General features: G+C 41.8%; 1 protein-coding gene across 1 annotated transcript in view; it reads right to left on the bottom strand.

Moving 5' to 3' along the window:
* Positions 1-357: 357 nt before the first annotated feature.
* Positions 358-27,660, bottom strand: part of LOC113988510 (protein unc-13 homolog B-like) — a gene marked incomplete at its 3' end in the record, with an annotated part of 121,171 nt that continues 93,868 nt past the window's right edge. Inside the window, exons 12-13 of the mRNA XM_039384254.1 lie at positions 6,974-6,996; positions 358-404 (exon numbers count right to left, since the gene is read on the bottom strand). Coding sequence (XP_039240188.1) covers positions 358-404; positions 6,974-6,996 — 70 coding nt within the window. The remainder of the gene's footprint in view (positions 405-6,973; positions 6,997-27,660) is intronic.

Genomic DNA, 27,660 nt, shown 5'->3' with positions numbered 1-27,660 from the left:
TTCAACCTCCTGGTGCCACGAGTGACTGATTTAGGAAAAAGACTTTCATCCAGACCACTCTGAGGTGCTCAGTAACAATTATTTAATACTACTGCCATAAGCACCTGCCACCAATACATTACAGATTATACATTGCAAGTATAACCTTGATTTTAACCACAGTTCTCAAAGAGCAGCACAGCCACCTCCAGCTCCTTAAGAGCAGACTGAAATACAGCAGCAGCCTAGCTCTAAGTGAGGTTTGGCCACTTAATTACTTCATTTAAAACACTATAAATGCTGTTTTAACTTACAGTGAACTGCAGACCTCACTGTAATTATAAATAAAGGGAAATAAGGTCTCAAACCACTACTTACCCTCCTTTGAGCCAGGGTGGTTTTGATGGATCAGCCACATCTTGGCCCTTAAAGAGAGGAAGGGAAAAGAGCAACATGAAATTAGTTTCCAAAAACACCAGAAAATACCAGAAAAAAGTATTTGGATTGTATTCTGAGGAAAGGGTAACAGACATCACTGCATGCTGGCAAATGCATACATGAACTCATTAAAGCACCTCCAGTGACCAAGATGCCAGGATAAGTCATACAGACACAGACAGGCTATGCAATTTCATTGAACGCCTAGGACTGGAACCTGAAGAGCCTGTTCAGTGCACCTCCTCACTCAAAAGGCATTCTCGAAGACCAACTTTTCATTTTTTTCCAACCCAAACCAACATGAGTTATTGGAGAGCTCCTATTACTACAGGTCACCACTCAATCTGAATGTGGTCATAATGATGATGTTATAAATTAAAAGCACTTGTATGAAATGCACAAATGACAGACCAGACCAACATGAACCTTGGTACAAACACTTGCGAGCTTTGCTCATCCTCAAATGTGAGGACTCTTTAGTCCCCTAAGCAGAGAGGTCCCGTTGCAGCTCCACCCATTCATATCAAAGTATTTAATTTCTAACAGGTGTGAAACAAGAGCCAGTACTTGCAAGATGACTGCAGGTGAACTGGGATCTCACAGTCTGATGGAAAACACCACAGACAGCCAATACGAAGATTCATATTTATGAATTCAAATCATGTTCTCGTGCTCATATCAGGATCGTACTTATAGAGTGATATTATGTTTCTTTGAAAATCTTCAGTGGACTCATTAAAAGTGGTAATAAATAAACACCTGCAATGTACCTGGCGGAAAAAAAAGGTTCTGAATAAGGAGAAAATGGTTACCTGAAAATGAAAACCTCTTTGTTCCAGCTACAGGTCATACATTCTCTTGCCCTCCCTGAAAGAAATGCTGGTTTCAAACAGGACTAAGACACACTGCTAATAGCTAACACTCCAAACTCAGATAATCACGTCTGCCAAGAGCATAAGGAGGCTACAACTTGACACAGTGGAAAACAAAAGTATTTCCAGCCATGGGACTCACAACCTGAGAATCAACAAGGTAAAGGAGTACAAGTCAGGAAAAAAGATCCAATTTTATGAAAGATAAAAGCGATTTTTTGGGGGGATGTGTTCTCTTTTTTGTTTTTTTTTTGTCCTGTGCTTTGGGTAAGCTGTGCATCTTCAGATCGTTCACAGGTGACAGACAAGGTCTCCCAAGAAGAGCAGAAGTAACCAAGGACAATAAGTCTCTATCTGAGGTCTCAGCTTGAACAGAAGCATAAGGCCAAACTTTGTATCTGTGAGTCCAACAACTCCAGGGACAGGCAGATTTAAAGACTACATAATTTTTATTATTTTACGTTTAAACAGACTGAACAAGATGACATTATCCATAATGGAATGGACACTCCATTGTATAAACAATGGAACAGGCATTTCTACATGATCAGACAGGCCTGCAGAGCAGGCCTAGACCCACAGTCCAGCACAGTGCATGTTTCCCCACAACCAGAGCAACACATCAGGCCCCAGGGTCCCGAGGGACAGATTGTGCTCTACATGTCGCTGCTCCAAGCTGTGCTTCCAAAACCCCTCAGCCTGAAACCTGCATTTCCTCTGGAGGGATCTAAACCAACTGCTGGTCAAGAGAGAAGATTCCATGAAGCAAATGCAATCACATCCTTCTGAGCACACAGGGGAAGACATCTCTACCTTTGCTTTTGAACTCTTGGAAGAGTTGTGGCTAGGAAGCAATATTAAATGGGACAAAGGTTTTATAATGGACTGAGTTTGACGTCAGATGGTTCAGCTGAGATGAATGACAGAGAATGACAAACAAAGGTGGCAACACTTATTGGCAAAAGGAATTAGTTTAACAAACAAGTTTTCAATCATTTTACCTGAGAAACTCTAAATAAAAGGAGTGATATTTGAGACATTGAAAGACCACAAAACAGCTTATTCACTGCAGCCTGTAGACCAGGGGAAAAAAGATCCAGGGAAAGCTGTTAACTTGCTGAGCAATAACCATTTCTTACAGCCAATCATGAGTCAACAGATAACACCCAGGAATATGGATGCAGGGAGGGCAGAAAGTGCAGTTAGGAAACAAACCTCCATCGTTTCCCAGATTTGAAACATGCCAAGTAAAAAGTGCCAAGAGTTCCAGATAAATTATACTTTTGCTCATCTATTTTAATTACTTTTACCAAGCCTTTTAGTCATGCAAATAACAAGAAAACAAGAGAAAGAGCATCTCTTGGGTCAAGATTCAAAGTCATCTGGGTACAACAGCACAAAACAAAAGAGCCTCCAGCAAGTGACAATATTGATGCAGGGCCAAGGCAGGTGATGGATGTGTAGAGAAACAGGAGTTATCACCTACTGAAAGCAATGTAAAGAGGTAATTCGCTCCAGGCAGCCTTCTCCCTGAGAAAATGCCAAGAGAATCAGCCCCTGACATCCATCAAACAGAGACTGATGCCTTGAGACTGTAGAAGAGGCAATGCAGTATCCACAGTTAAGGTGTGTGTGGGGAGGAAAGACGCGTGATCCGGATTAATGTAGGATCATTATTGGCTTCAACAGCTTGAAAGGCTTCTGAGCAAACATGAAGAAAAGAATTAACATGGAGGTAAGTGAAAAACAGAAAAAAATGTAACAGAGGTGCACCAATTTTGAAAACATTTTGGTTTTGTTTCACAAAGCAACTATTTTTTCTTTATACTGTAAAATGAATGATAAGCTGAATTTTCATTTCAATAAAAAACTTTTGATGCAATGCCATGTGACGTTAATAAGGCCGGATAAGCTGAGGAGGAGGAAGGAGCTTTAAGGTGGATAAACAACTAACTGTAACTGAGCCAGCCATGGACAACGCAGTAAGGAAGCTAGTGGGAGTAAGCAGGATCTGCTGATAAAATCTGGAAATGACAAACACAGGGGAATTATTGATACTGAACACATATGTCCAGTGGAAAGAACTGATGGCAGTAAAGACTGCAACAGTGGAGGATTAAGCATGGAACAAACGGCAAGGTCAAAGTCCCAAAGCCTGCTGTGAACTTGACTGCATACAGGGTGATCCTCAGTGGAGAAAAGCACGTGACAATGGACTTGAGTCCTAGTCATCACACTGACCAAAACCCTCTATGATATGGCCATGTAAGCAGAGAGCACCATCCACAGAGTATGTTCAGTGAAATGTCTCCACAGAACTAAAAGCATAAATACCTTTGTACTGTGCTGGCAAGACTCCTTTAGCAAAGGCATATGAAACCTTTTTAGCCTATATCAAAATAAAAAGAATTCACAAAGAAAAACGGCAAAAGCAGTTTGAGGATGTAAATACAATACTATTGAAGGAGAACAAAACATCTTGCTTACTCTAGCAAAAAGAACCTTTTCCTGTGTTTGTTCAACAGGCAGGAGAATGGGAGCAGAACTGCAGCTAATCAAATACAGAGGATGAAAATTCAAAGGTGCCTCACCATGACAGTTCTGTAGCAGCCTTTCAAAAGGAGAAGCAGACACCAAACCTAACGAGTTCTAAAGAAGAAAATTAGGAGGTTTATATAAGATGTAATGACACAATATCACAGTGGCAGAGCACTGGCAGTCACCAAGAAGTCCTCTGCAGCCTCTTCTTGCACTGACATATGCAGTCAAAGAACCAGAGGCTTCATTAGCTACAAGTGCTGGGTCAAGGATCCAGACACCTCCATTAGTGTCAGTTAAACAAAGTAATCCATAGTTTGCACCACTGTTGTGGGTAGGAACTTTTCATATACTCCCTTCCATTTAAAGAAGGCAAATGGCAATGCTGATTAGATGGATTTGCTGCAGAGGAGGAGTTTCCCATCCTCCAAAGGCAGCACTCGGACCAGGAACAGCAGGGCTCCAGCAGCTGCTCTAGGACTTGCACAGCTATGGATCTGCTCGAGTTCAGCCCACAGCAGCAGCCTGACTCACTCACAGCCTGGGCAAGCAGCGGAAGCAACAGGCAGGTGAGAAGAACACTGTAACAACTGCGAGAGCTTTTAGCACTGTCCTTCCCAAAGCAAACGGGAGAGGCAAAGGGAAAATAGACACATTTAACACCCAGTCATCCACATGCTGCATGTCACAGAAAGTGTTTTGCTGGCTTATGCATCTTCTCTGCACATCTCTGTCACTTGATCTTTCCTTGAAAGCAGCCAGACCAGTCTGAATCTGAAAATATTTTCTTTTTTTAAATCTCCAGTAAGCACGTGAAGGAGCACTGAAATGCTGGAGAAGCAAACATGTAAACAAAACAGCCCATCACATCTTTATTTGATTTTTTTTTATTATTATTTCTGATGCTGCTGGATGACATTTTTACACCTACTGTCCAGCAAATACCTTCAGCTGGGGAAGTGCTTGTCACCCCTAGTACCACAGCATATTCACTCACAGTAAAGCATGCTGCAATCAGTTGCTGAAAGGTCTTCTCCAAGCAATTAAAGTTTCTTATCTACCAAAAATCAGTTAGCAAAACAATGCCAGTGACAGAGCAGCATACATTTAAGGCCCTGGATTAAACAAGGTAACAGACATGATCATCTAAAGCACAGTATTCAGTCATAGGGAAGGTAATGTTTGGTGAAGCCTAAATATGAAACTAATAGGAGTTTTGTTTTCTTAAGAAAAGCACCAACTAGGCTTACAAGTAATGTGAGAAGTTATTTAACAAAGCTGTGATTTTTAAATTTGCAAATTCTCTCATACACAAGATGATACTTTAATAGCCAGAACAATTATGTACTCCTGTAGAGGCAAAAATCCATAAAATGGACAAAGAGGCATTAAAAAATTAAAAATACAAAATCACCAAGTCTGGAGCACCATAAGAAAACAGAATAATATCCCTAGATCTGTTAGCCCTCCATACAAATCTATCTCTCCACATAAAAGACTTCCTAACAATGCAACTTTCCATCACATTTAAGTACTGTGTCTAACACATTATCCTCTCAAGATAAAAACAGATGTAAAACATGGAAAGCTGCTTTATGATGCTTTATTTAAAAAGATTAAAAAAAAATGACTTTTATTTGTTTTGAAAATCATCCTAACTTGCTTTCAAATACCATGCGTTATTATTAAATCTCAAACCCCTCAGTTTAGATATAGGTTAATCTGAATCAGGCTAAAACAAGGAGCAACTGTTTCACTGTCTAAATTAAACTTCTGGTCATGCCTAATTAGAGCATTTCGTCAGAGTCAAACTGAACCAAATTTTCCGAATTAAATGAGTCAGTCTTGTGGTTCAATGTCTTCATTGAACTCAAATATGCTGCATTTTACATGGAATCCAAAGCTGCAACAAGTCAAGGGATTATTTTAAATTCATTCTCTATTCTGCAACAGCATCAATTTAATTGAGGACTGAAGAGCCCCAAAGGAAACTCATTCCACTTGATGTATCATTCAGTACCACTTTTCTAATTGCCAGATGAGCAGTTTAAAGGAGGTTGCAGTGGTTTGCACTGAAGCCAGAGGAAGATGGAATTTAACACAAGTATTTGACACCACTTATCCCAGAGGTGAAAAATTCCTGAAAAAGCATTAATGGACAGATATTTACCAGTAAGAATGAAACAAAACTGCTGATACGTGAACCAATAAAGTTCAGAAATGCAAATTAATCAAACTCAATGGATGAGATCTGCATGGAGGCCCAAAAGCCCTGGAACGTTCAGCCTACTCCAGGAAACCGATTTAGCCTCACTCATACATCAAAGGGAGAGGGAGAAGCACAGCAGGCACTGAATCCATGCAGCATGGATTCAAGAAAATAAAACAGCTGAGGATCCAAAAGACAGTAATTTCTCTGTATGAGGTACAGTTACAAACAAAACTGTTGACAAAACACACAGCAGTCAATAAAATAATTCTGCAGATCCCGTTAGGAGGAAAGAGTCACCTGTTGCCCACAGAGTAATAAGCAGTGAGTAACCAGTCCATGAGTAGAGAAGTAATAACTGTAGGTATAAAGGGAAAAATTCTGCTCTTCCCATGTGGCACAGAGCTCTGCTCAAAGCAAAGTGAAGCCTGTAGCTACCTAAAAAGACCTAGGACCAGCAGTGAACACCTTTCAGCGTCCAGTCTTGCTTAATCTCAGTCTTATAGCCCATAGATGTACTTTTGACTGTAATTGATGTTAAGTGTATGAACCAGACAGACATGAAATGAAATAATATAACTGAAGAAAAACAAATATATACTTGGTTTAAATAAGATTCATAAAAAGGAAGACTGGAAAGGACAAGATAAACAACTTGTACTCTGCTAACACGGTGCCTGTGAACATCACACACACCCCACAGAGCACCACAGGGAGGAGGTCACTCCAAGCATTCATGTTCTCCTCTTTGTCCAAGATAATACGCACTGAACAGACTCTTAACTCATACACAGTGTTAAACAAAGCCTCTGACAACCATGACATGCTAAACTGAACCTCAGCGCCTCAGCAGGAGCAATTGGCTACATGGAGATGAGTCATGCACACACAGGGGTTTCAGAAAGAGATGCTGGTTACAAGGGACAACATGTACAACCTGGAGCTCTCCTCTACCTCCTTCTGCAAAGAAAAGAAAAAGAGAAGAAGAAGAGGAACAAAAGTTAATAGACCAGATTTCTGCCATGAGATCTGTAAAATGATTTCAGAAACTGGGGTAAAGGTTTGCCACAAGCTGATAAAACATTTGTGCAGCGAAGAGTTTTCCCATGCACTTCTTGGGACATACACCAGTCAACTAATCTCTTTCAATCAATCTCGGTTAAACTAGTCAGATTTCATCCATACCTGCACATGCATCAACACATATGCTTTTGAGAGCTCTTTTTCGAGTTACAGTTCTTGTTTTATTAACTGAAGAATTTTAAATAATCATAATACAGAATTGGAGCAGCTTATCATACAGGAAAGAAAACCTGTACTTATAGAGAGAAACAAAATTGATTCCTCCTTTCCCCCAGACTGCATCCACTGCCTGCATCTGAAGCATCCCTGCTGCTTCCCTCCTCACCCCCTGTACATTTTGCCCGGTATGAGGAAACCGGCAGCTCCCACGGAACACATTTTGCTTTTGCAAATACCGTAATGCTGAGAGATATTTTCTGGGTTTATACATCTAGGCAATTTTCCTCTGAGAAAAAAAAAAATCCAGAAGCCTCCTACACTAAATCTCATGTTTATGGATAGGTAATTTCAGGGCTAGTAAAGTTACATGAGAGTCATACTCAAAACTTCCGGTACAGACATGATATTTTTTAAGTCCGCCAATCAGATAATTCTCTCCCTGCACAGAAGAATCATATTACTCATTTGCATATGAAAGATGGAGGGTAAGGAATATCTTCATGGCAACAGGAGACACTCAAATTGGTTTAAAAGCAAAAATAGTTTTTGAAGTTACTGTCTACATGGGTATAATTACAGACATGCAATCACTAAGACAGGAAAATAGAGAAGCTATTTTAATTCAATTGCTAAGGAGAAGTCCAATTACTTTAGCAAATGAAGTGCTGGATTGTAGCTAAAATAAAACCCCTACTTTCCACCTTAAGACATGCCTGCATGGATGCTCATTAGGGAAGAAAGCCTCCGGACCACCCTGCAGGCTTCTCCTTTGGAGCTCATGGAGGAGAAATCCCAAGCAGCAGGATGCTGCTGTCTTCTACCCAACAGCCGGTGTGGCAGAAGTGCTGTGTTGTGACAGTCAGCTCGGCACAGACCTGGAGAAGCTGAGGAAATTTGGGGTCCACTCCAGACTCAGGTGGGCATATGTTTTGCTAGGCATGGACACTTCTGACTGTTTTCCTCTGAAGTAATTTTATATTTTATATATAACATCATCTTCCTGCCTGTCCTGTTCTGTTAGGGAAAACCGTCTCACCTAGACAGACACACTCCAAGTCCTCTGGTTTTGTCCTTCTTTTTGCACAGTTACCCCAAGCCCTTCCAACCCAAGCCAAATTCTCTCCTGACTTGGTCCGTGCGGTTGTTTCAGTGTGTTTCAGAGCCAGATATTCCTCATTCCTGGGTTTTTAACTCCTTTGTATTTGAACAACTAGTCCTTCCTGATGTCTCTCATGGAATCTCAGAGGGCAGAGGATGCAGAAGGCCTGGACTTGTGTCCCCTCTCAGGTCTGCCTTGGCTCTCAGTCACGTCGAGTGGGGAAACCCTGCTTTTAGCCCCTGGCTGGAAATCACTGAGGACAGATGGAGTCTCTGGCAGTGCAACAGCTCAACAGTACCAAGCTACCAGTGAGCATATGCAAGCTACACATTTTTCAAGAGCGTGTTCACTTCACTCATTTGGGGTTGATTTTCCACAGAAAATTCCTTGACACAGACTAGCACTGCCAAATTTTAAGACCTCAGGGCACTAGTGCGTCTCCAATATAGGTCACACTTATTTTTATACAAACACAAAGCAATAAATCCTACATTAGACTAATTTTTTAATTAAAAAAAATAACACAAACAAACACAACAAAACATTTTAGCTTAAATTCCATACATATCCTTGATTTCTGAGCCCCATCAATTTAAGGCGGTTAGGGACAGTTTCAGGCCAAATACAAAATTTGACAAAGCTCTGAGTAACTGCACACAAAGATCTAAAATCTTGTGTCTCGGTACAGCATGTGCACTTCATCAATGGTCACTAACTTGGTTAAACGTCTATCACAGAACTCTTTCACTATTCCACTTTTGAGCAGTCACCTTACATCTACAAAAATCTCTATTTCAGGACTTTTCATTTAAAAAAAAATCAAACTATCTTCACTTTCACTTTTTTTTTTCTTCTTTCTCAAATTCAAATTTTAAAAGCTTCCACAGATTTTCAGAGGATATTTTATTTTTTTTCTCTTTTGACTTCCAATTAAACACAACAATTATGCATCTGCCAAGTTCCAAATTCTTCCGGTAATTTGCATCTGTGTACAACTATAAATAAGTTAAACCTTTATGCCAGTGCATCATCTCTGATTCATCAAAACATGCAGATTTACCAACACCTTCAAAGTTATCATCCATTCCTTTGCTGCAAGCTGCTGCCAAACGTATTTAATTAAATACCCGGAACTGAACTTTTGAGCAGACATGAGTACCACAGTGGTTCAGGTTCAGAACCAAAAAACACAGCTGCAGAATTGGGTTTTCAGTGGACTTTACTCAGGAACTGGAAAGCCTATTAACAACAAATTACATTTTTAAAGTGAGACATAGACACCCATCTACAGCTGGGAAAAAAGGCAAACCAACAAGATTTCATTGCATTCCAAGTATGATGCTTTTTCCAAAGGAAGAAAATAAGAGCTTGGCTCAAACTTGAGTACATCAAAGCAGGACATAAAACTGCAGCTTCTCTTTCTGTAACAATGCATGCCAGAACAACGTCATTTCAGAGTCACAGAATCACAGAGCCAGAACAACACCATTTCAGAGAGTCACAAAATCACAGAATGGCCTGTGGAAGGGACCTAAAGATCATCTAGTTCCAACTCCCAAACAGCTTCCCTGCCTAGCTCTGAGGGTCTAGACTAATTTGCTTCCTGACATCTTCTCCAGGGTTTTTTCCCCAAGGTCTCTTCCTTTTCTTATCCTTTAACCAGTGTTTTCCACTACCCTTGACTCATTTGACTCCTCCCATCTCTCAGAGCACATTTCCTGCATCACGATTTCATCACACACTTATTTTTATAGCTTCAATGGCGAAATCTAATATGTAGATCCACCTTTACATGAGTGTCACACAAGCACCAACTCTTTGTCACGTCACTAGATGGTGTTCAGGAGAACTGAACCAAGGAGGCTCAGGAATGCCAATTCACCCTTGAGCCAGATTTGAGGTACTAAATCCAGCTCTGTTCCTCCTTCTCCTCCTTTACTGTTTTGGCTACTTCCCTCCTTGTGAACATGCCTGTACTGCTCAAACTCTGCTGAGATGATCAGTCTCCTCTCACATCCAGAAACAGGCTATTTCAATACTTTTGCTGTACTGTGATATATGCTAATCCAAACCCCTGGCTGTTCCTTCAGGTCCTAAAATTAGGACATATGTCCAGACTTGAGCACCACGCCAACACTACCAAAAAAAAAAAAAAAAAGCATGTCTACCAAGCCTGTCAACAAATCCCAATGTTTCCCTCACTAGCTTTATGATCAGCATAACTCAGAAGGTCATCGGTACAGAAGTCAAATACAGGTTGACAAACTGTTTGTTCACAGTGAAAGCACAGTCACTGGAAAAGCACTTGGAGTTAGATGACTCTTTCAGTCAGAAAAAGACCCCTCTGATTACTCTGACTAGCTTTCATGATTGCAGGAAGAGTGAACATAGTATTTGATGCACAGAAGTTCACAATAAGGATGTGAGGATTTCAAGCTGCAATTCAAATATCTTCCACTCTTGAAACAAAGCCTCTTCCCTTAACTGTGTAGCGATCTGGACAGAGATGACACCAAGGAAGTGTTCTCAATGCCAGGAGAGGAAGGGGGCAGATGGAGTTACATTTCAAGTTTAGGTTCTGTTTTACCAAATCAAGGCCTATCAAAACATGTCCCATCAAAAGATGCTGGTCAGCTCTATCTCCCACATGCTCAGGGATAGATTTAGCAGCACAGCTCCACCACTGTATCACCTCATATGGGCTCTTCAATATCTGTGCTGGAAGTAAGGCATGTAGTTCCACAGAAATGAACAATTTCTCATCTCGAGGACAAGTTACGGAAACAATACCAAAATACAAGTCTCAACCATTTTGTGTGTGTGTTTTGGTTTTATTTAGTTTTTATTTTTAAAGGTCTGTACTAGGGTAACACCTAGCAGTGATTAAACACTGAGAACTCCCACTTCGTGATAGAGTCACTTGAAGTCTAGATCCACTCAACTCACAAAACTGCAAATCTGGATACTTATAGCTCCAATGCACACTTTGTTATCACATGTCTTAGCTATTATATTTAACAAGAAACCAAGTCACGAATTATGATGAAAAACCTTAACACCTGCTATTTTGAAGAAGCACTGCAAATCTTCCTGTCTGAAAAAAAAAAAAAAAAAAAGAAAAAAAAAAGAGAGGTGAAGCTTGTTAACTGGCATTTTAGTGTGTTACACAATAAATTTTAGGAAGTTTTGTCAGTGGTGTTGAACAGCATATGTACTTGTCTTTGTAATAATTTGCTCACAACTTCTAATAAACTGTTCACCCACATAATGAGGTTTTGGCTGCTGGCTGCACAAATATCAGATTTTGACATCTCCTTAAAAACATTTTTTTCATTTTACCTGAATTTGTCTCCTCAGCAGAAATCCAGTTTCCTTCCTGTGCTAATTCTTTTAAGAGTCTCCTACGCATTTGTCTCTTTTCCCTCAGCACATTTTTGAAATTGTTGATGCACTTGTTCAGGTAGATGGTCTCTGCGCACACCTTGTCAAGGCTCATGGGTCTGCACTCCTTTGCTGGCTCAGGTAGGGTGTTCACATCTTCTCCAAGCTCCTCAGGAGGTAAGCATTGCCCAGTAGGGATTTCACAGTCAGATGATGGCACCAAACTGGAAACAGGAGGCTCATGAGGAACAGAGGAAAGACTGGAAGGAGCAAATTGCACCTGAGCAGATGCTTCACTGTTGACATTTGTGTTTGCCTGGCTCTCAGAGGACTGACTAGGAGGGGTTTCTGCAAAGTTGTCAGAGCTGCCACCCATACCTGAACTGGTCAGCATAAGTGTGTTGTCATCATCCATCTGTAAGCCACTATCATTTTCCAAAAGGATTTCAGAATCACTTGTTTCCAGTTTGTGAAATACCACCTGCAGAGCAGACCTGAAGTGGTGAATAGCTTTCCCAAGCTTATTAGTGTAAAACTTCATGTCTACAAGATCAATGTTATCCCGGGAATGGTCAAGGAAATACTGAGAATTTTCCAGGACATCCCTAAAGACCTGATCAGTTGGATCTTGATCATTCAGGTCCATTTGGATCATATCTTTCAAGCTGTCACTACTATCAGCCATTTCATCTGTTGTATGATCGTAGCTAATGGTTGTCACCCCACTAGAAACATCTTCTCTTTGAATATCAACTTTCTCTGCACTGGTTAGTTTGCATGAAGTATCACAGTCTATTTCAATTTCTTCTGTGGTTATGCCCTCATCTTTTTCTAGAAGGGAAGAGCAATTCTCAGTGACATTTTCAGTGTCAAGCCTCTGCTCACCACCATTATTTGAAGCACACATCTGGTTTGCACGGGCAGAAGAGTCAGATGAGCAGCAGTGATTTCCATCACCTGATTTGGCCAAATTGGTCACCTGTGGATTTTGCAGAGGTTCATGAAGGACCTGGTGAATGTCACTGTCATCTGAAGGCTGCTCACCGCAGCTTATTATTTGTGTTTCCTTTCCAGTCTCAGATACCGAGTTGCTTTCCTTGGCTGATTTCTGCGCAGAATCAGGTCTCTGTCCTGTGCATTGTGCTTTCCTACTCGTGCTTTTATACTTAACCTGGAATGAGTCCATCTGGAGTTGCCCAACTGCATCAGTTCTCTGAGCTCCATCAGGATTCACCGAGTTGTGATGATTTTTCTTGAAGCCAGACTGCAAAGAGACCGAATCTGTTTTCTGTCCATTCTGCCGCTTTTGCTCCTCACTGGTAGCAATCCGGACCCCTGAGCTCTGTAGAAGGATAGACTTCTGTAAAATAAAGTCTCTCTGTTCACAACTGACAAGTTTCACAACTGCTGGTCTTGGCATTAATGGCTTGCCTGTACCCACATCTGATCTATAAGCATCTTTTATATACTTACTGCACTGAATACCATTGAAGCAGTGATACTCAGACAAGAAGCTGCAGATAAGCTCTACTGTGTTTTCACCATCTTTCTCTGGGATGCCATAAAAATATAATACTGGTTCTTCCTTTTGTACCTCCTTTCTTGGCTCTCGAGCATGTGTACCCTGGGTTTTGCCACTGGAACCACCTTGTAGGCCTTCTATCTCGCTCAAGACTGTATCCACGCAGCTGGAGACTTCATCCACAGAGCCTTTTATCAAGGTGAGGTGCTGACGGAGCTCTGCGATCTCCGTCTGGATTCGACTTATTCCCTGGAGTTCTTTAACAATGTAATCAACCACATCAGCTGAGCGATCTCTTGATTGCCTTCTACGGCTCTTGTATGCAGTGGGCTTTTCCTGGGGAAAGCACCCTTGCCTTTCAGCTGCATCCCTCCAGCTCATGGTAATGCTCAGGGAAGAAAGGTCCTGCCCCTCAGACACTCTGCTCTTTATTTCAGACGAGGTCTGTGTGATACCATCAGAAGAACTTCCCTGTGAGTCCTTCTTGTTCTGTTGAACCGAACATGGTATTTTCACATAGCCATCCCAGTTCAGTTCCACCTCACCAACACAAACTTCACTCACTCCTTTGGAATCACGTCCTCCATCCTGATGAAAGTCCCCTCCAGCTGTGGAAAATTCAGTGCTCCCAGGGCTCCTCTTTATTCCACAAACAAACACGTCTGTTTCAATCTCCACTGGGGATAGCTGGCAGCGATGTGCGTGGTTTGAATTATCATCTACCTGGCCTTGAAGAAGCCTCTTCATTTTGTCCCGCAGAAACAAATGGAGTTTTTGCTTCCGGAATTGCTTCCTGCCCCACAGTTTTACAACAGGTTTTCTGTGCAGAAGTGAAATTTCATTTTCTTGCTTTTTCAATCTACTTCTAGCAAACATCATCAGCTGCACCTGCGTTTCTCATAGTGCTACAAGCTGCAAAAGCACACATCAATCACAACTCGCATCCAGTTTTTATTCTGTCATGAAGCAGCTACCGAAAGAGGGGAAAAAACATTACGGTTTGGTTCAGATAGAAATAGCCAAAGTAACTTAAGCAGTAGAATAACAAAAAATCCCAAGAACAGCATACACATAAAATCAGACAGAAAGAGAATGTGCTATTTAGAGTGCTATAGATTTGCTTTTGGCCACCTCCCCTGATCAGGTTCTTCTTTGTAGAAATAAGTGTTCCTCACTTCCTCTTCTATTCAAGAAAGAAAAAAAAAAAGATCTAAAAAGCAATGGCGGTCATTCCCTTTTTCTACAAGGTTTGCAAATTACTCTAAGCTCGAGTTCCTGGCAATAGTGCACTACGTGATTTAATTACCCCTCTGAATACAGAATTTCCGACATTAGAAATTCTATCCTTGCACATTTCCTTTCCTTTCAAGTTCACAATCCTCATCCTTTCTTGCTTCAAACCAAAGCAGAAATCAAATTCAACTTGGCGCACTACCAGCTAGCCCACAGGAATTGCACAAAGTGATGTAAAGTGGCAGAAAGATTGGATGACAGATTTCAAGTGTAAAACCTTTCTGCTATTTTAATACTTTCATCTTAATATTTTGCTACCAAACAGTAAAAAAAAAACCAAAACCAAAATGAAGCAAACCCAAAAAACCTCAAAGCTTGCAAGCTCCCGAGCTAACCTGCAGTTAAATATGCCACACTCAGCATATGCACAAACAGGCTGAGCTGACAGCAGGAAGATTCTGCATGTCACTTCAGCTCTCAAGATTTTGCAGTGGATCATTTTCCCCGATTTAAATCCCCTCTGCAAAGAGCAAAATAAAAACAAAAAACCCTTACTATGTTAACTACTTCAAACTTTCACGTGTCTTTGCTGCACTTAGTAAGCAACATAACAATCAGCTTTTCCCTCCAGAGTGTAAGTTAGACAGAGACCCATAGAGAGAACCTTCTGGAGCCACTGTGACTGGAGAACACAAGTGTATTTGATGATTCAGTTTGGACTTGCTGCTGAAGCACATATTCTTTCTCATATTCTAATTTGGAATAAGACCTATAGTACCTATTTTCCATTCTAGTTCCCAAAAAAAACCCCAAACATTTTCAAGCTTCACAATGCACAAACCTAATCATCACACCATCACATCCATTTGCTCCAAAATCTCTCAGAAGCTTTCACCTGGTCCCTTTTTGGGAGCGCATACAATGACTCCCATTTTCAAAGCATTAACTCGAAGTTTCCAAACACTGACTCAAAGTTTCTTCACCTGCACTGATCCCAAGCTGCTGAGGTGCAGAAATCCTCCCTAACATGTCCTCAGCTGCACCTCACAGCTGGCTGTGCTGCTGCCAGCAGCGAGCATGCTGCCTGTTAGCGAGCATTTTCATCGTGGTGAGCATTTTGTTTTCACTTTTGTTGCTTCATTTCGTGGGTAGGAAAGGAGAGAGTGTTTTTTGATCTGGAGGAAGGAGCACTGCAAATACCAATGTCTATAATAAGAGCTTAATTAATATGCTATAATAGAAGTTGCATCTGTGCTTCAGGTTGAAGTCCCATCATTGAGCATCTCAGCTGAACTATCACACCAAAGGCAGCACGTGCCCTTACGTAGGCTAAACAAATTCTCTGTGAGATTGATTGATGGCTGCTTAAAAGAAAACAAGTTTTAATTTTATAGAACTTTCAGGCCATTGGTTGGTCCAGAAAAAAAATTTATTTTTTTTTTTAATGTCTTTCTTATCTAACTACTCCCCCATAGAATAGGGTTGACATAAGAAATACTTTCTCAGACTCTCTTCTTCCACACAGTTTAGCTACTTCCACTTGATTGGGTAACTGATCTTTAACACCAGAAAATCACTTCTCTACCAGTATTAAGAAGTGAACCCTCAGAGACCAAGCACCTCGATTCAATGGCAGCCAAGAAAAAGGGCTCCACAGTTCTGGCTCCCTACATGTGTTGCTTGAGGGTAGCACACAGAAATGCTCATTTCAAATATTATCCAGCATACTGAACTCCAAGTGCTAGGAGAAAAGCCTACCTATGCTTGTGCACGGTTTCCCTCAGAAAGCTCGATCTTCATCATGTTTCCTTCCATACTCAGCTTTCAAGGCATCAGAGGGGCTTAATGATCATTTCAGTTAAAAAAAAATAAGAAATCAATTCAAAACGGTGTTTGCTCTCATTTCTTTTGTCTGCTGCCACACTCAACAGCAGCAGTTTGATATAGAAATCACTTTTGCCTGCTGAACACTTTCTTGCAGAACTGCAGCTGTTTCGAAGCTGGAAGCTCAAGTGCAAACACTACAATGCTGTCATTTTTATTTATACATACAGTGTTTGTGGTTTATGTATATGTATGTATGTATATGTAGGTATATATAGATATACAAGAATACCTATTTCGTAGGAGATTTTCAAAAAAAATCCTTGATTTCATCAAATACCATCAGTACCTTCCCATCTTACCCCAAGAAGGACAGAAACTGTTTCCTCCCAAGATGGGAACAAGGTCGGAGCAGAACACGTGGACAGCAGCTCTAGCTCAGAGGGAAGCCTCCCTACCTCTCCCTACAGTGGGTGGAAATGAACAGAAATTGCTGTTTACCACCAAAGAGCAAATCACTGCCCACTTAGACGAATGCCAAGAACCAAGTAAGAGAATCGCCCTCTTTGCACCTCTCCCACAGGCTTCCTCTTCCTCCATCCCCTGCCTTTTGCCACCCCAAACCCACACTCAGGCCTGGAGTTCTGGACATTCGCCCACCTCATTCTGTGGGCTGTCCCCAGAGTGCCTCTGCACCTCCTGCCAGGGTCCTTCACTCCTCCTCCCCACCCAGGGTGTGGGTGCTCCTGTCCCATTCCAGTGCTCCAGACTTGGGTGCTCTGCAGTCACTTGTGCCCTGTAAAGATCTCTTATTCCTCTCAGGTTGCCTGCGTTGGGGTCATTCTTTTTTGTAGCACTGATGTGCAAAGTGACAATGAAAGTTACTGCAGGTTCAGCCAGGGGGGAAAAAAAATCTAATCTAGATGCAAATCCTTGCTGAAGTCTTTTTCTCTTCCAGAATCACTCCAGGAGTCACGTTAACACATAACAAGAAATCAAGTCTTTAAAAAAAAGAGTATTTGGATCTTGGTATCCTGCCAGATGCTGCAAGCCTTCACTGACTACACAAGGTTTGTTCTGACCACCTTGTTAGCAAGCACTTCTCTCCAGAAGAACTCTATGCTCAGTTCAATGCAGCTGTCTCTGGGTGTGCAGGCTGGAGAGCAGCATACAAAGGTACCATTATTTCTATGTTCCCTAAATTCTCAAAATGAACCAATGCTCAAGCTAAACATGAGGAACACATTGATGCTTTACTTGAGGATGTTTGAGTCATTTTGCTATTTCCATGAGGACAAAGCTGATATATTAAGATTTTTAACAGGGGAAACACATGAGCTACCACAAACACTGCACAGCTTATTACCTTGTCACTGGACACACTTATGAAATATCCTTGTAATGTAATGTAATATAATCCACGAACAACAGTTACTTTTCCTCCTGACACATGGATTTGCCATGACAACAGGAGCAAAAGCATGGCATGCCAGCATCCATGAAGGAGAAAGGAGAACATGAGAAATCCCATGAAGGAATAAAATGCAATTATGTTATTTCTGCTTGGGATCAGTCATATTATACACTTTGGGCACTTGGGGAAGGCCAGGCTCTTCCCAGGGGGAGGGGAGATGGCTGCAACCCCCTCTGAGCAGCACTTTCAGCTCTGTGAGCCACTGGCCAACATGGTTCAAAACAAAGGTAGCACTGTGGTGCCTTCAGCATTACCCCACACTGCAGTGAACTGGCTGCAGTCCAGTGGAAAAAAAAGGGAGTGGAAGCACACACCCTATGTCCATTAAACCTCTGCTAAAATGAGGTGGGTTTATCTTACAAAATCATAGAACTCTTTAGGTTGGAAAAGACCTTCAAGATCTTCAAGTCCAACTGTTAACCCCACACTTCCAAGGCCACCACTAAACTAAGTGCCACATCTACACATCTTTTAAATACTTCCTGGGAGGCTGATTCCACCACTTCCCACTTGGGCAGCCTATTCCAATGTTTGACATACTGACATTTTTACTGGCTGTCTGGTTTTTATCACACCAATGTAAATACTGAGACACCTTTACCCCACAACATCATGCTAGAAGGTGGTGGTACCTCAGGGTAGACGTGATGTTCAAGGTCACCAGCAAAGAGATATAAAAATAATTAACTATGATCAGAAAAACATTTCACAGCAGCCTCTCTGGCTATTGATTCGTGCTACTGAGTGAAGTCTTTTTGATTAGATTATATTTACAGTATCTTCCACACAAAGTGGTATTGTATTACCTGTACTAGCAATTACACTAGGAAAAGAATAAAATGACTGATAAATGGTCTTGCTACTTTATAAAGAACCATTTAAAAATGAAGAATACCAATAACTAAAATGTAGGACATTCTGGGAATAAAAAAAATTGGCATTAACAAGAGAAAGAAAATCATGGCTAGGGCTGCCATAGCAACATCGCCCCAGCACTCTGCATGCTGAAACATTGACTCTTCCTGAGAATATTATAGCATTTTTAAATTGCTGAAATAATCCTAACAACAAGTCTTGACAGAGGTATGAAGGGTTACCGTCAGTTTTGCTGATGGATGACTTCTGGAGAGGAGCCTGCAATTTTCTAATTAATATGATTACATTTATTTTTGGGTTGGATCATATCTGAATGTGGCACTATTGCTTTGCTTCTAAGAATGTGTCTCTCTTCAAACCTTGTCCTGGTAACTAACAAAAACTCTAACTTTTGAGTCCTGGCATGACTAAGAAAGTACTGAGCTAAGGAATCCTGGGCAAAAAGCAGGACAGCTGGAGAATAAAACATACTGTTGAGAAACGTGTTCACCTCAGGGCATTTTGGCTAAAAGTAAGCTGCAGAAGAGACACATGGAACACCACAGTGGATTAAAGATGAAATACATCCATGCCATTGAACACACAGTAGTTACAAAAGAATAAAAGTAATTTTAAAAACAAAACAATGTGAGCAGAGGAACTATTACTCAGCTCCTCATCAACCCTTTCACAGTTCCTCTGCAGCGTAGCCTCAACTTAAGTTCTTGTTCAGGACAGCCCCACCTGTAAAACTTTCTTAAGTTTTTAGCACTTCCAATGGTATTTTCCAGGTTTCTTGTACCTACATCATCTGCTTCTATACAGTTGAGTAAAAACTGTGACAGAACACTTCAATGCAGGTATCAATGACAGCCACACTTCCCACCTGACACGCTCAAGGAAAAAAAACCCCACACTTGAAATCTTTCCAAAGCAGTTTGATAGATGTGATAAAACGTCAGGTGCGGTCAGTCAGTCCCCCTCATGGTGGAAAAATGATCCACGGAATACTGCATATTACACAGTTCTGCACCTCCCACATCACAGTTATTTCTTACCTTTTACACAAGGCCATCCAACCAAGACAAAAAAGCACCTCTGAATAATATCTTTCTGTACGAGCAAGCTATCAGTGCAGCTACAAAGTGAAGGAACAGTAAAAATCACAAACTATGAGTGTACAACACCCACTGAAGTGTTCTGAGTGCATTCCTCAATGTCAAAATTTCTGTTGCAAAACAGCATGAAATTAAATTAATGTAATTAAAGAGTATCACTATGTAGTAGAACAAGGAGATAGCACTCCCTGCCTTAACTCCTTAGCACCCTCTACAAACGTAGGGACCAACACAAAAGTTAAATGTGTCTCAGCTTTCTCCAAAATGGGACTAATGTCAGTCATCCAGACGACATCCCTTCAGTGAGCACAGATGGAGAAGGACTAAGTTGCCCAGGTCGTAAGTCCAGCTGTGTTGGGAAGCCCTGGAGGGCACCTCAGCACCAGGTAGCCCTTCTATCCTTCAAGACGTGCTCATTTCCCTCTGCAGCGCATCCTTCTATCACAGCTTTTCCTGCAAGCTGAAAGCAGCAGCGGCTGGCACAGCGATGCATCGCTCACAGTAACAAATGAGGTCTGTCACCACCTGGCAGCCAGGAAAAGGCAGCATCCAGAGACAGAAATAGGGGTTGTCCCCAAGCGCAGAGGGAGGCACAGCCTGGAAGCTGCCGACCATGGCAGTGCAAAGACTCATGCCTAGCAAGCAGCAAGCTAAGTCTAAGGCACTTACCTAGTTCTGAGACAATGCTGTGCTGAGAAAAAGGCAAAAAGGATAACTGACTACCAAAAATAGAAATCACAGCTGTTTCTGTCGTTCTTATGTAAAAGTTTCTTCACCCCTTAGAAGAGAAAACAAAACCTGAGCAGCAGCTATCAGCAGTTTAAGAGCAAATGGAGAAACAACTAAGTTCAGCAGCCCCCTTATTTCCAGAGCTTGGGGGTTTTGTAAACAGCTGAATCAAACAGTAAATGGTTTGCCTAGGACAACCTAAAGCACTAATTATTCCTTAAAACAGATTTATCCCAAATCAGGATCCTAAGGACCAAGCATTATACTGAAAAGACAAGCCAGGATCAAGAAGCAACTCCTTATTTAAAGGAAACAGCTCCAAGGACTGAAACAAAAGTATGAGGGCATGCTAAGTTGGCTGGCCATGGGATCAGAAGCATCTGATGGAAATGTCTGCCACGTTTTGGGGAAAGGTTTGTGACTATTCAGTTACCTCTAACAAGAAAGCAGACAGACAACTGACAGCCCAGTGCTGAGTTACTGTGTGAACTCTCCGAGTCCTGCATTTCTGGCAAGAACCACCACGAAACGCATCCTTAAGAATTTCCTCAAAACACTTGATGACTCTCTGAGGAGGTCTGCAGCTGGTTTTTCAGGTGACAGTGCCTCAGCTCACACGGATATTCAGGTAGGAGATGGACAGGCAGCACTCACCAATGAATTAAGAGACCCAACTTCTGTTGTCAGGGCAGAGAGAGCACAGCCCTCGTACTAACTGGCGCTACACAATCTTGCTCACTGATTTGACCTGCTCTGCACTCCTTTAGGGCAGACACTTGGTAGTGTTCAGCCAGGATGGGTGAAAGTAATGTATGCAGCAAATGGAATTAGGGTTTTCCAGTTCATGCTACTAAAATGCAGCACTCGGCAACTAAAATCCTCCTGGGGTAAAACTGCAGCTTTACTTCTATAAGCTTTCTCCTTTTCATCTTGAGGACAGAAGACCTCAGCATTCTGTATTAAGTCTTGAGGTTTATCCCCCAAAGGCTCACTCCATTAGCAAAAGAAAGCTGCCCATATAAATGGAAGGAAAACTGAAAAGATATCTGAAGCAGTCACACCATCTGCTCTGATTCACGCTTGTACAGCACCCTCATTGCTCCTGCATGCCAGTCATTCCATCTCATCAACTCACAAGCTTCTCAGTACAAGAAATCAGGCCAATGACAAACACTCTGTGTTAAAAGCAAACCTTTTCTAAGTGACATTTAAGGAGAATCAAACCAGTAATTTAATTACTTCAAGTTATTTGCTTTTCAAGTGATCAGATTTAATTTATCCCCAAGCCCTTTCCCTTTAACTCTTCTCCCCATAGTGATTTTGATGTCAAATTCCAGCTGAGATACAAACCCTCCTAACAGAAAAGTATGAGAAGTAAACAGACACAACCTCAATTATACCAGTCATAAGACATCTACAATTAGTATCTAAGGGGTGAAAACAAAAACTAAGAAATAGAGCATACAAAGGAACATACTAAGTGTAAATTGCTTTTACAAAGACATTTTTAAATCCAGTCAGCTTCAAATGGAGCTATTGTATTGCTAAAGTAAACACACACAGAGCCCACTCTAAAAATAAAGAGCAATTCTCCTTGGTTGCTGCCTACTTGCAGTTTATACCCAGTCACTTCATTTGTTCCAATCTTTCACTTACCTTGCTGCTTCAAAATAAAACAAAAGGTTAAAATGTAAAGGAAATTTATAGAATTAATAGAAAACTACAGAATACAATAGCTTGTTCTCATAGAAAATACAGGTCCTGAAGGATTCCTAATCTTGTTAAAGGTTCACCGGATAATGAACTTTTACTATGGAGATTATCAACATATTGTTGGTGTCCCATCTGAGGTATCAGGGAAAGCAATGTTAAAGGCACCGAGAGTTTCCCGTTCCACAGCAGCACTAGGATGAGAAATCACATAAAGTTGAAGGCATGTTTTGAAGGGGATAAAAAAATGCAAACAGCTACTAAAAATCCAAAAAGCAAAAAACAGCAGAAGCCAACGATTGTAAAAGCCAAAAATGAAGAAATCCTTTTGGTTTCCAGGAGCATCCCTCAACAGAAATTCTTTAGTTCCCCACCACAGTGCATCTTTTCCCTTTCTCAGGCTGTACCAAGTACAGTTAAAACTTCATCCTTCTCTTCAGTTGTGACTCAACAGAAAATATTGTACTTCAGAGGCAGAGAGAAAGCTGTGCAGCTATTGCTACTTTACTCCTCCTCGTCAGCTGCCTACTGCCTAGCTCCTCACACACACGCAGCCTCCCCGCTTCACTCCTCGCCTCAAAATGATTCTCCACTTTATTATCCATTCAGAAGGAAATGCGAACTGATGGAGCCAATCTGACTAAAGACAAAACGCACTCCTTTGGCATTACGAGAGCAGGCAGTGCAGCACAGTGAGCTGATCTCTGCTGAAAAAGAGCTCTGCCTGACTCCTGGCATCCTGCGGGACTGTGGAGAAGGGGGGGGGGGGGGGCGGGGGAAAAAAGCTCAGGACTCAACATAATTAACCAGCTCCAAGAAGATTCTTTGCCCCGTTTATTTTTATCTCTCCTGTTCACCCCCAGACTAACCCGCAAGATTCAGCGATGCCCTCGCTGAAATGAATCCAGTTTCCAAGGAAGACTAGTTCTGGTACAAGTGTGGGGGATTGAAACACCCGTTGATCTCTCGTTTCCCAAAAATAAAAGTCACATTGTTACATAAAAGAATGACTGCAGAAGTGTTGTGCACAGAATCATATCCACTCACGTTGTACTGACACTTCTCTCCTGGGAGTGAGCAGCAGCAGGCACTCATCCTGCAAGAAGCAACTGAATTACAGGCACTGTACATCAGCCCCACAGCCTGCTCCAGGGGTATCCAACACACTGCTGCTAAGACAATCTTCCTGTTGAACAGCTGATCCATGTTCACATATCCTCTGTCCCCCCTCTTCATGCACCCAACACAAGCACCCACCTCCTTCCTGAATACTGATTCTCTGCCTTTAGCATCAAAGGCACTGTATGACTGCTGGTTCTGCTCAAGGACAACTCACTGCATCTTTCAAAACAGTGTCTTTTCACAGTGTGGGGTGGGATTTTGAAGAGGCCTATATGACTTAGCTGTGGAAATGCCACTATCCTCCCATCTGTTCAAATACCTCCTACCTCCTTGTGAGCCAGCCTTGCTGTGAACGATATATCCCCTCCAATGTCTTACCTACACCAGAATCAACTTTTATTCACCACTTCCTCCACAATCATCACTGGGCTCCCACCCCGGTCCTCGCTGCAGGGGGATATTCTCCCCTCAGCTTCTACCCCCTGCTCCCACAGCCCCACCCCAGCATGTTGCTGTAGTGCCAGCTGACAACAGCCAGGCTGGTGTCCCTATCAGCTCATTTCTTTGATTTGGGTAAGGGCGAGTTTTGCACATAGGCAAACTAATGCCATGATTCACAATACTGTCTCAGCAGCACCACTAGTGACCCGTACCTCTGTTCTTTCCACGTGCACTGCCCCTTTCAGTCAGGCACAGAAACCACCTTCCAGACCCCCCATAAGGCTGATGTTCCTTTGTGGTCACTCATATACTCCATCCCCCAGAACACCCTCTCATTTTTGCTCTTTCCCCTGCTGCAGGGGCTGGGACTACAGGTCAGATTTTGAGAAGTGCTTTAGCTTTAAATGATTTTAAGAGTCTGACCCCGAGTTTCTCATTATATATATTTCCATCCCACCTGGAGAACAGGGCTCCTGCCCAACTGAGGGCACCGAGTCCCACTGCAATAGAAATTATTCCACTAAACACACCAATTACAGCACTTGAGCTCAGAGTCGAAGCTCTGCATCAAATTCATCCATATAAAAATGAAGACTGCCCAACAGAGAAAATAAAATGCAATCCGGGATTTGTGCAGCATTTAGTATCTTCAAAGCCCTGCCTGTGAATAAGATGAAAAAGATCTTCTGAGAGGTCTCTTTCATAGTAATAGCTTAAAAAAATATTAAGTATCCATCAGACAATACTTTATTATTCACATTAACTCTCTACAGCACCTGAAATTAAGACAGTCTTACAGGCTTTTGCATGCCTTACTCTTCCCAAAGATCTTACTACAAGTGCAACCAACATCATCTTGCCATCGTTGCCTCTGTTCTTCCCATTTCTTCCTTCCTTGGTCTTTGCCCATTCCTGCAGCCGTCAGTACCAGACATTAGCACATCAAAGTACCAAACATAATGCAGCTCTAGCTACAGTTCCTAAGACCCAAAAAACCTGTGCAAATTTCCAAGCACTGCAACAAGAAATCCCAATACTCCCATGGCTGTCATACAAGAACAGCAGCAGAAAAACACACGGAAAAAGTGAGCAGGCCTCAACAGACAACGAGACAGGAGACACTGCTAATGCAGGTCATGAGCAATGGAATGATGGAAAAATGTTACTGCCCTCACCACAGCTCACAAGGAGTTGGAGAGGAAAATGTGGCTAAAAAAAAGACAAAAGAGCAGGTGCCCTCAGAAGCAAGAAAGATGGTACCTTTCAAACATTTAGAACCCCTTACCCAATGCACAGGAGATTGAGACAGGCTTTTTCAGAGATTTTTTTCCGAAATAATGAAGATAATTCATAATTGTGAAAAATAGGCATGACTTGCCTATTTCTGACTTGCCTATTTTATGACTCTAGAAAAAGTCAGTGAGAAAGAGTATGCTTTACCTTAAGGCTGAGAGCACTGAGTTATTTGCCTTCTAGAAGAGAAATAAACTTACACTTAAAAATTTAAATACTTCTTACTGCAATTATTTAATTCACCAACAGATTTTAATTTTAGGTTGAGCCAGCAGGGAATTATTAAAACTGATAAAGCCAGGCTCAGCTATATAGGCCAAATGCTTTGATGTCTGAGAGGTATACATTACCCTTTCTTCTTTTTTAATCCTCATTATCTATTTCATTCCAACTTCCTCTAAAGTAGTGAATTACTGATAAAAATTGTAAAAAGTAAGCAATTCCTTCATGAGCACGAGTGGATTAACGAAAGGAAAATGAGCACTCTTCGAGCACAGGTCCTGCTCCTCCCTCTCCCAGACTTACGCCCCTTCTCCCTCCAGGAAGACAAGCAGGAACATTTCTAGTGTCCTGGCTCTGGGGGAAGTACAGAATTGAGTGGCTAAGGAAATTAGCCATGATAAGAATGTTACACGGAGAGATGAAAAAGAAACAAGAGGGAGAAAAGCAGAGAGAAAAGTCAATGGAGAGAACTTGTCTGGTACTGCAGGGGAAAATTCTGTCCAGCTCACTCTCAGGTTTAATTTGTCTCACAAATGGCCCTGGACATCTCTGACTCTAGAGCTCTCTAAAATAAAATTTTTATTTGACTTGAGAAAAGAAAAAGTCATCTATCCCAAGTGAAACCGCCTGTTGCATCTCCCTGAAGGCAGAGTTTTCAGTAAGGCAGCTTGAGTTCAGTGCTTCACTAGACGGTACGAGTTCAAATACACTGTGTAAAGTTTATCAATTTATTCAGCAGTGAAAACATGCTATTTATTATGTTTTTCAAAGCCACGAGAAAATTAAATCAATCAGCAGTCTAAATATGAAGTGCTAATGAAAAAGCAGTGACCTCCTGCTGTTTGACAGCTGTCCTCAATGAATACCAGCTTTGAGGAGCTGTGCATCACACAACCCCAAGCAGGGCTGCTGAGACCGAGCGTGGAAGAGGAGAGTTTCTGTTCTGAGGAATTTAAAACTGCCCTATCAACGATGCTGCTGTTGTTACAGTAGCTCCAGAACACACATATGAAACATATGCTTAAGACATTGCTTTCAGAAGAAAGAACAACTTCAAGAAGGGGTCATTCAAAGCACTGACTCTTTCTTTTCCCCTTAGGAAAGGCTAAGGCAAGGCACAAGGGCAACATATAAGCTCGGAAAGGAAGAAAGATACAGGTACCTCCTACAGCACCTTGGAAACTGATAATGACCAGACATTGGCATTGAAAGACTTGAAGAAAAGGAAAGAGATAATTCTACCTAAAGTTCTTACCCTTTAAAAAGTTGGGTTTTTAACTCTCATGCAAGTTGAATTATTTTGTTTATAGAAAGACAAGAATGGCACTGGCTCATTGAAAAAAAAAGCTAAAGATCAGAGGTATTGGGACTGCTTACCTTCCAAAGACAGGCAACATAAGTCCCTTTGTTGCCCATGGCTGAGACCAAACCACTGGCTGACTCAGCTTCATAGGAAAGATGTTTACACTCCACATGTTATCACCATTTCACTGTAAGGACAACCGCTGAACTCTGAAACACGAACATTTCTAAACTAACAGAAGGAAAGACTTTCACACACCTGGGAATAAAAGATATTTCCATGGCCAAGAATATAGTAAAATTCAAGGAATGGAATTTTTGTTAGGTTAATGAAAAAAATGACTTAACATAGCACCAATGTTTTTGAAGAGCCACGAACTATACACTCCATAGTTTAGGTCAATCTTTATCAGGCAGGGATTTATCAGAGACCTTAGAGTTGCCTACAATGACTCCTCCCATCTCTGTCCCTCTGAGGGTGCTGCTGCCACACCAGTCAAAAACCCCTCCAGAGGCTACAACAGATCTAGTCTGATGCGGGAATTTTTAAGGTGTAAAATCCTTAAGGGAGTATGGGTCATGAAGTTAGAAAAGCTTGTATTATCATCCTCCAATGGCAATGCCTTTCCTAAGAGATGTGAGACAGCCCTTCAAATGCATGGGCTAAACCTGCCTGTCCCTTTCTTGTCTTCATGTGGATGTTTGCACTCTTGGCTTCGGGGTACCAAAAACCAAATGCTGTTAGCTCTGCAACCCAGCACTTCACAGAAGAGGCTATTTTATTCCTCACTCAGTAGGTTCCAGCCTCTTCGGGGCAGAAACAAGCCTTGGCTCCCAGACACCACACTCCTTCCAGAAGCCACTCCAAGACAATGCCAACCCCACTCGTCACAGCCCACACCAGCCTTCAAAGTCAGGGTGATGAAACTTTAAAAGCAGAGCTGTCTCAGGTGACAGCCTGTGGGGTAGCATGTTGTCCCCTTGTGCCGCAGCAACAACAGACACAAAGCCTTCCTTAATGCGCTTAAGGAAAACAGCAAAATATCCCCAGAGCTTT

Source organism: Pipra filicauda, unplaced genomic scaffold (genome assembly GCF_003945595.2).
Source record: "Pipra filicauda isolate LSUMZ 115617 unplaced genomic scaffold, ASM394559v2 scaffold343_size770392_pilon, whole genome shotgun sequence".
NCBI classification, from domain to species: Eukaryota; Metazoa; Chordata; class Aves; order Passeriformes; family Pipridae; genus Pipra; species Pipra filicauda.
Note: the sequence above shows the minus strand (reverse complement) of the source record. Positions and strands in the feature narration are given on the sequence as shown.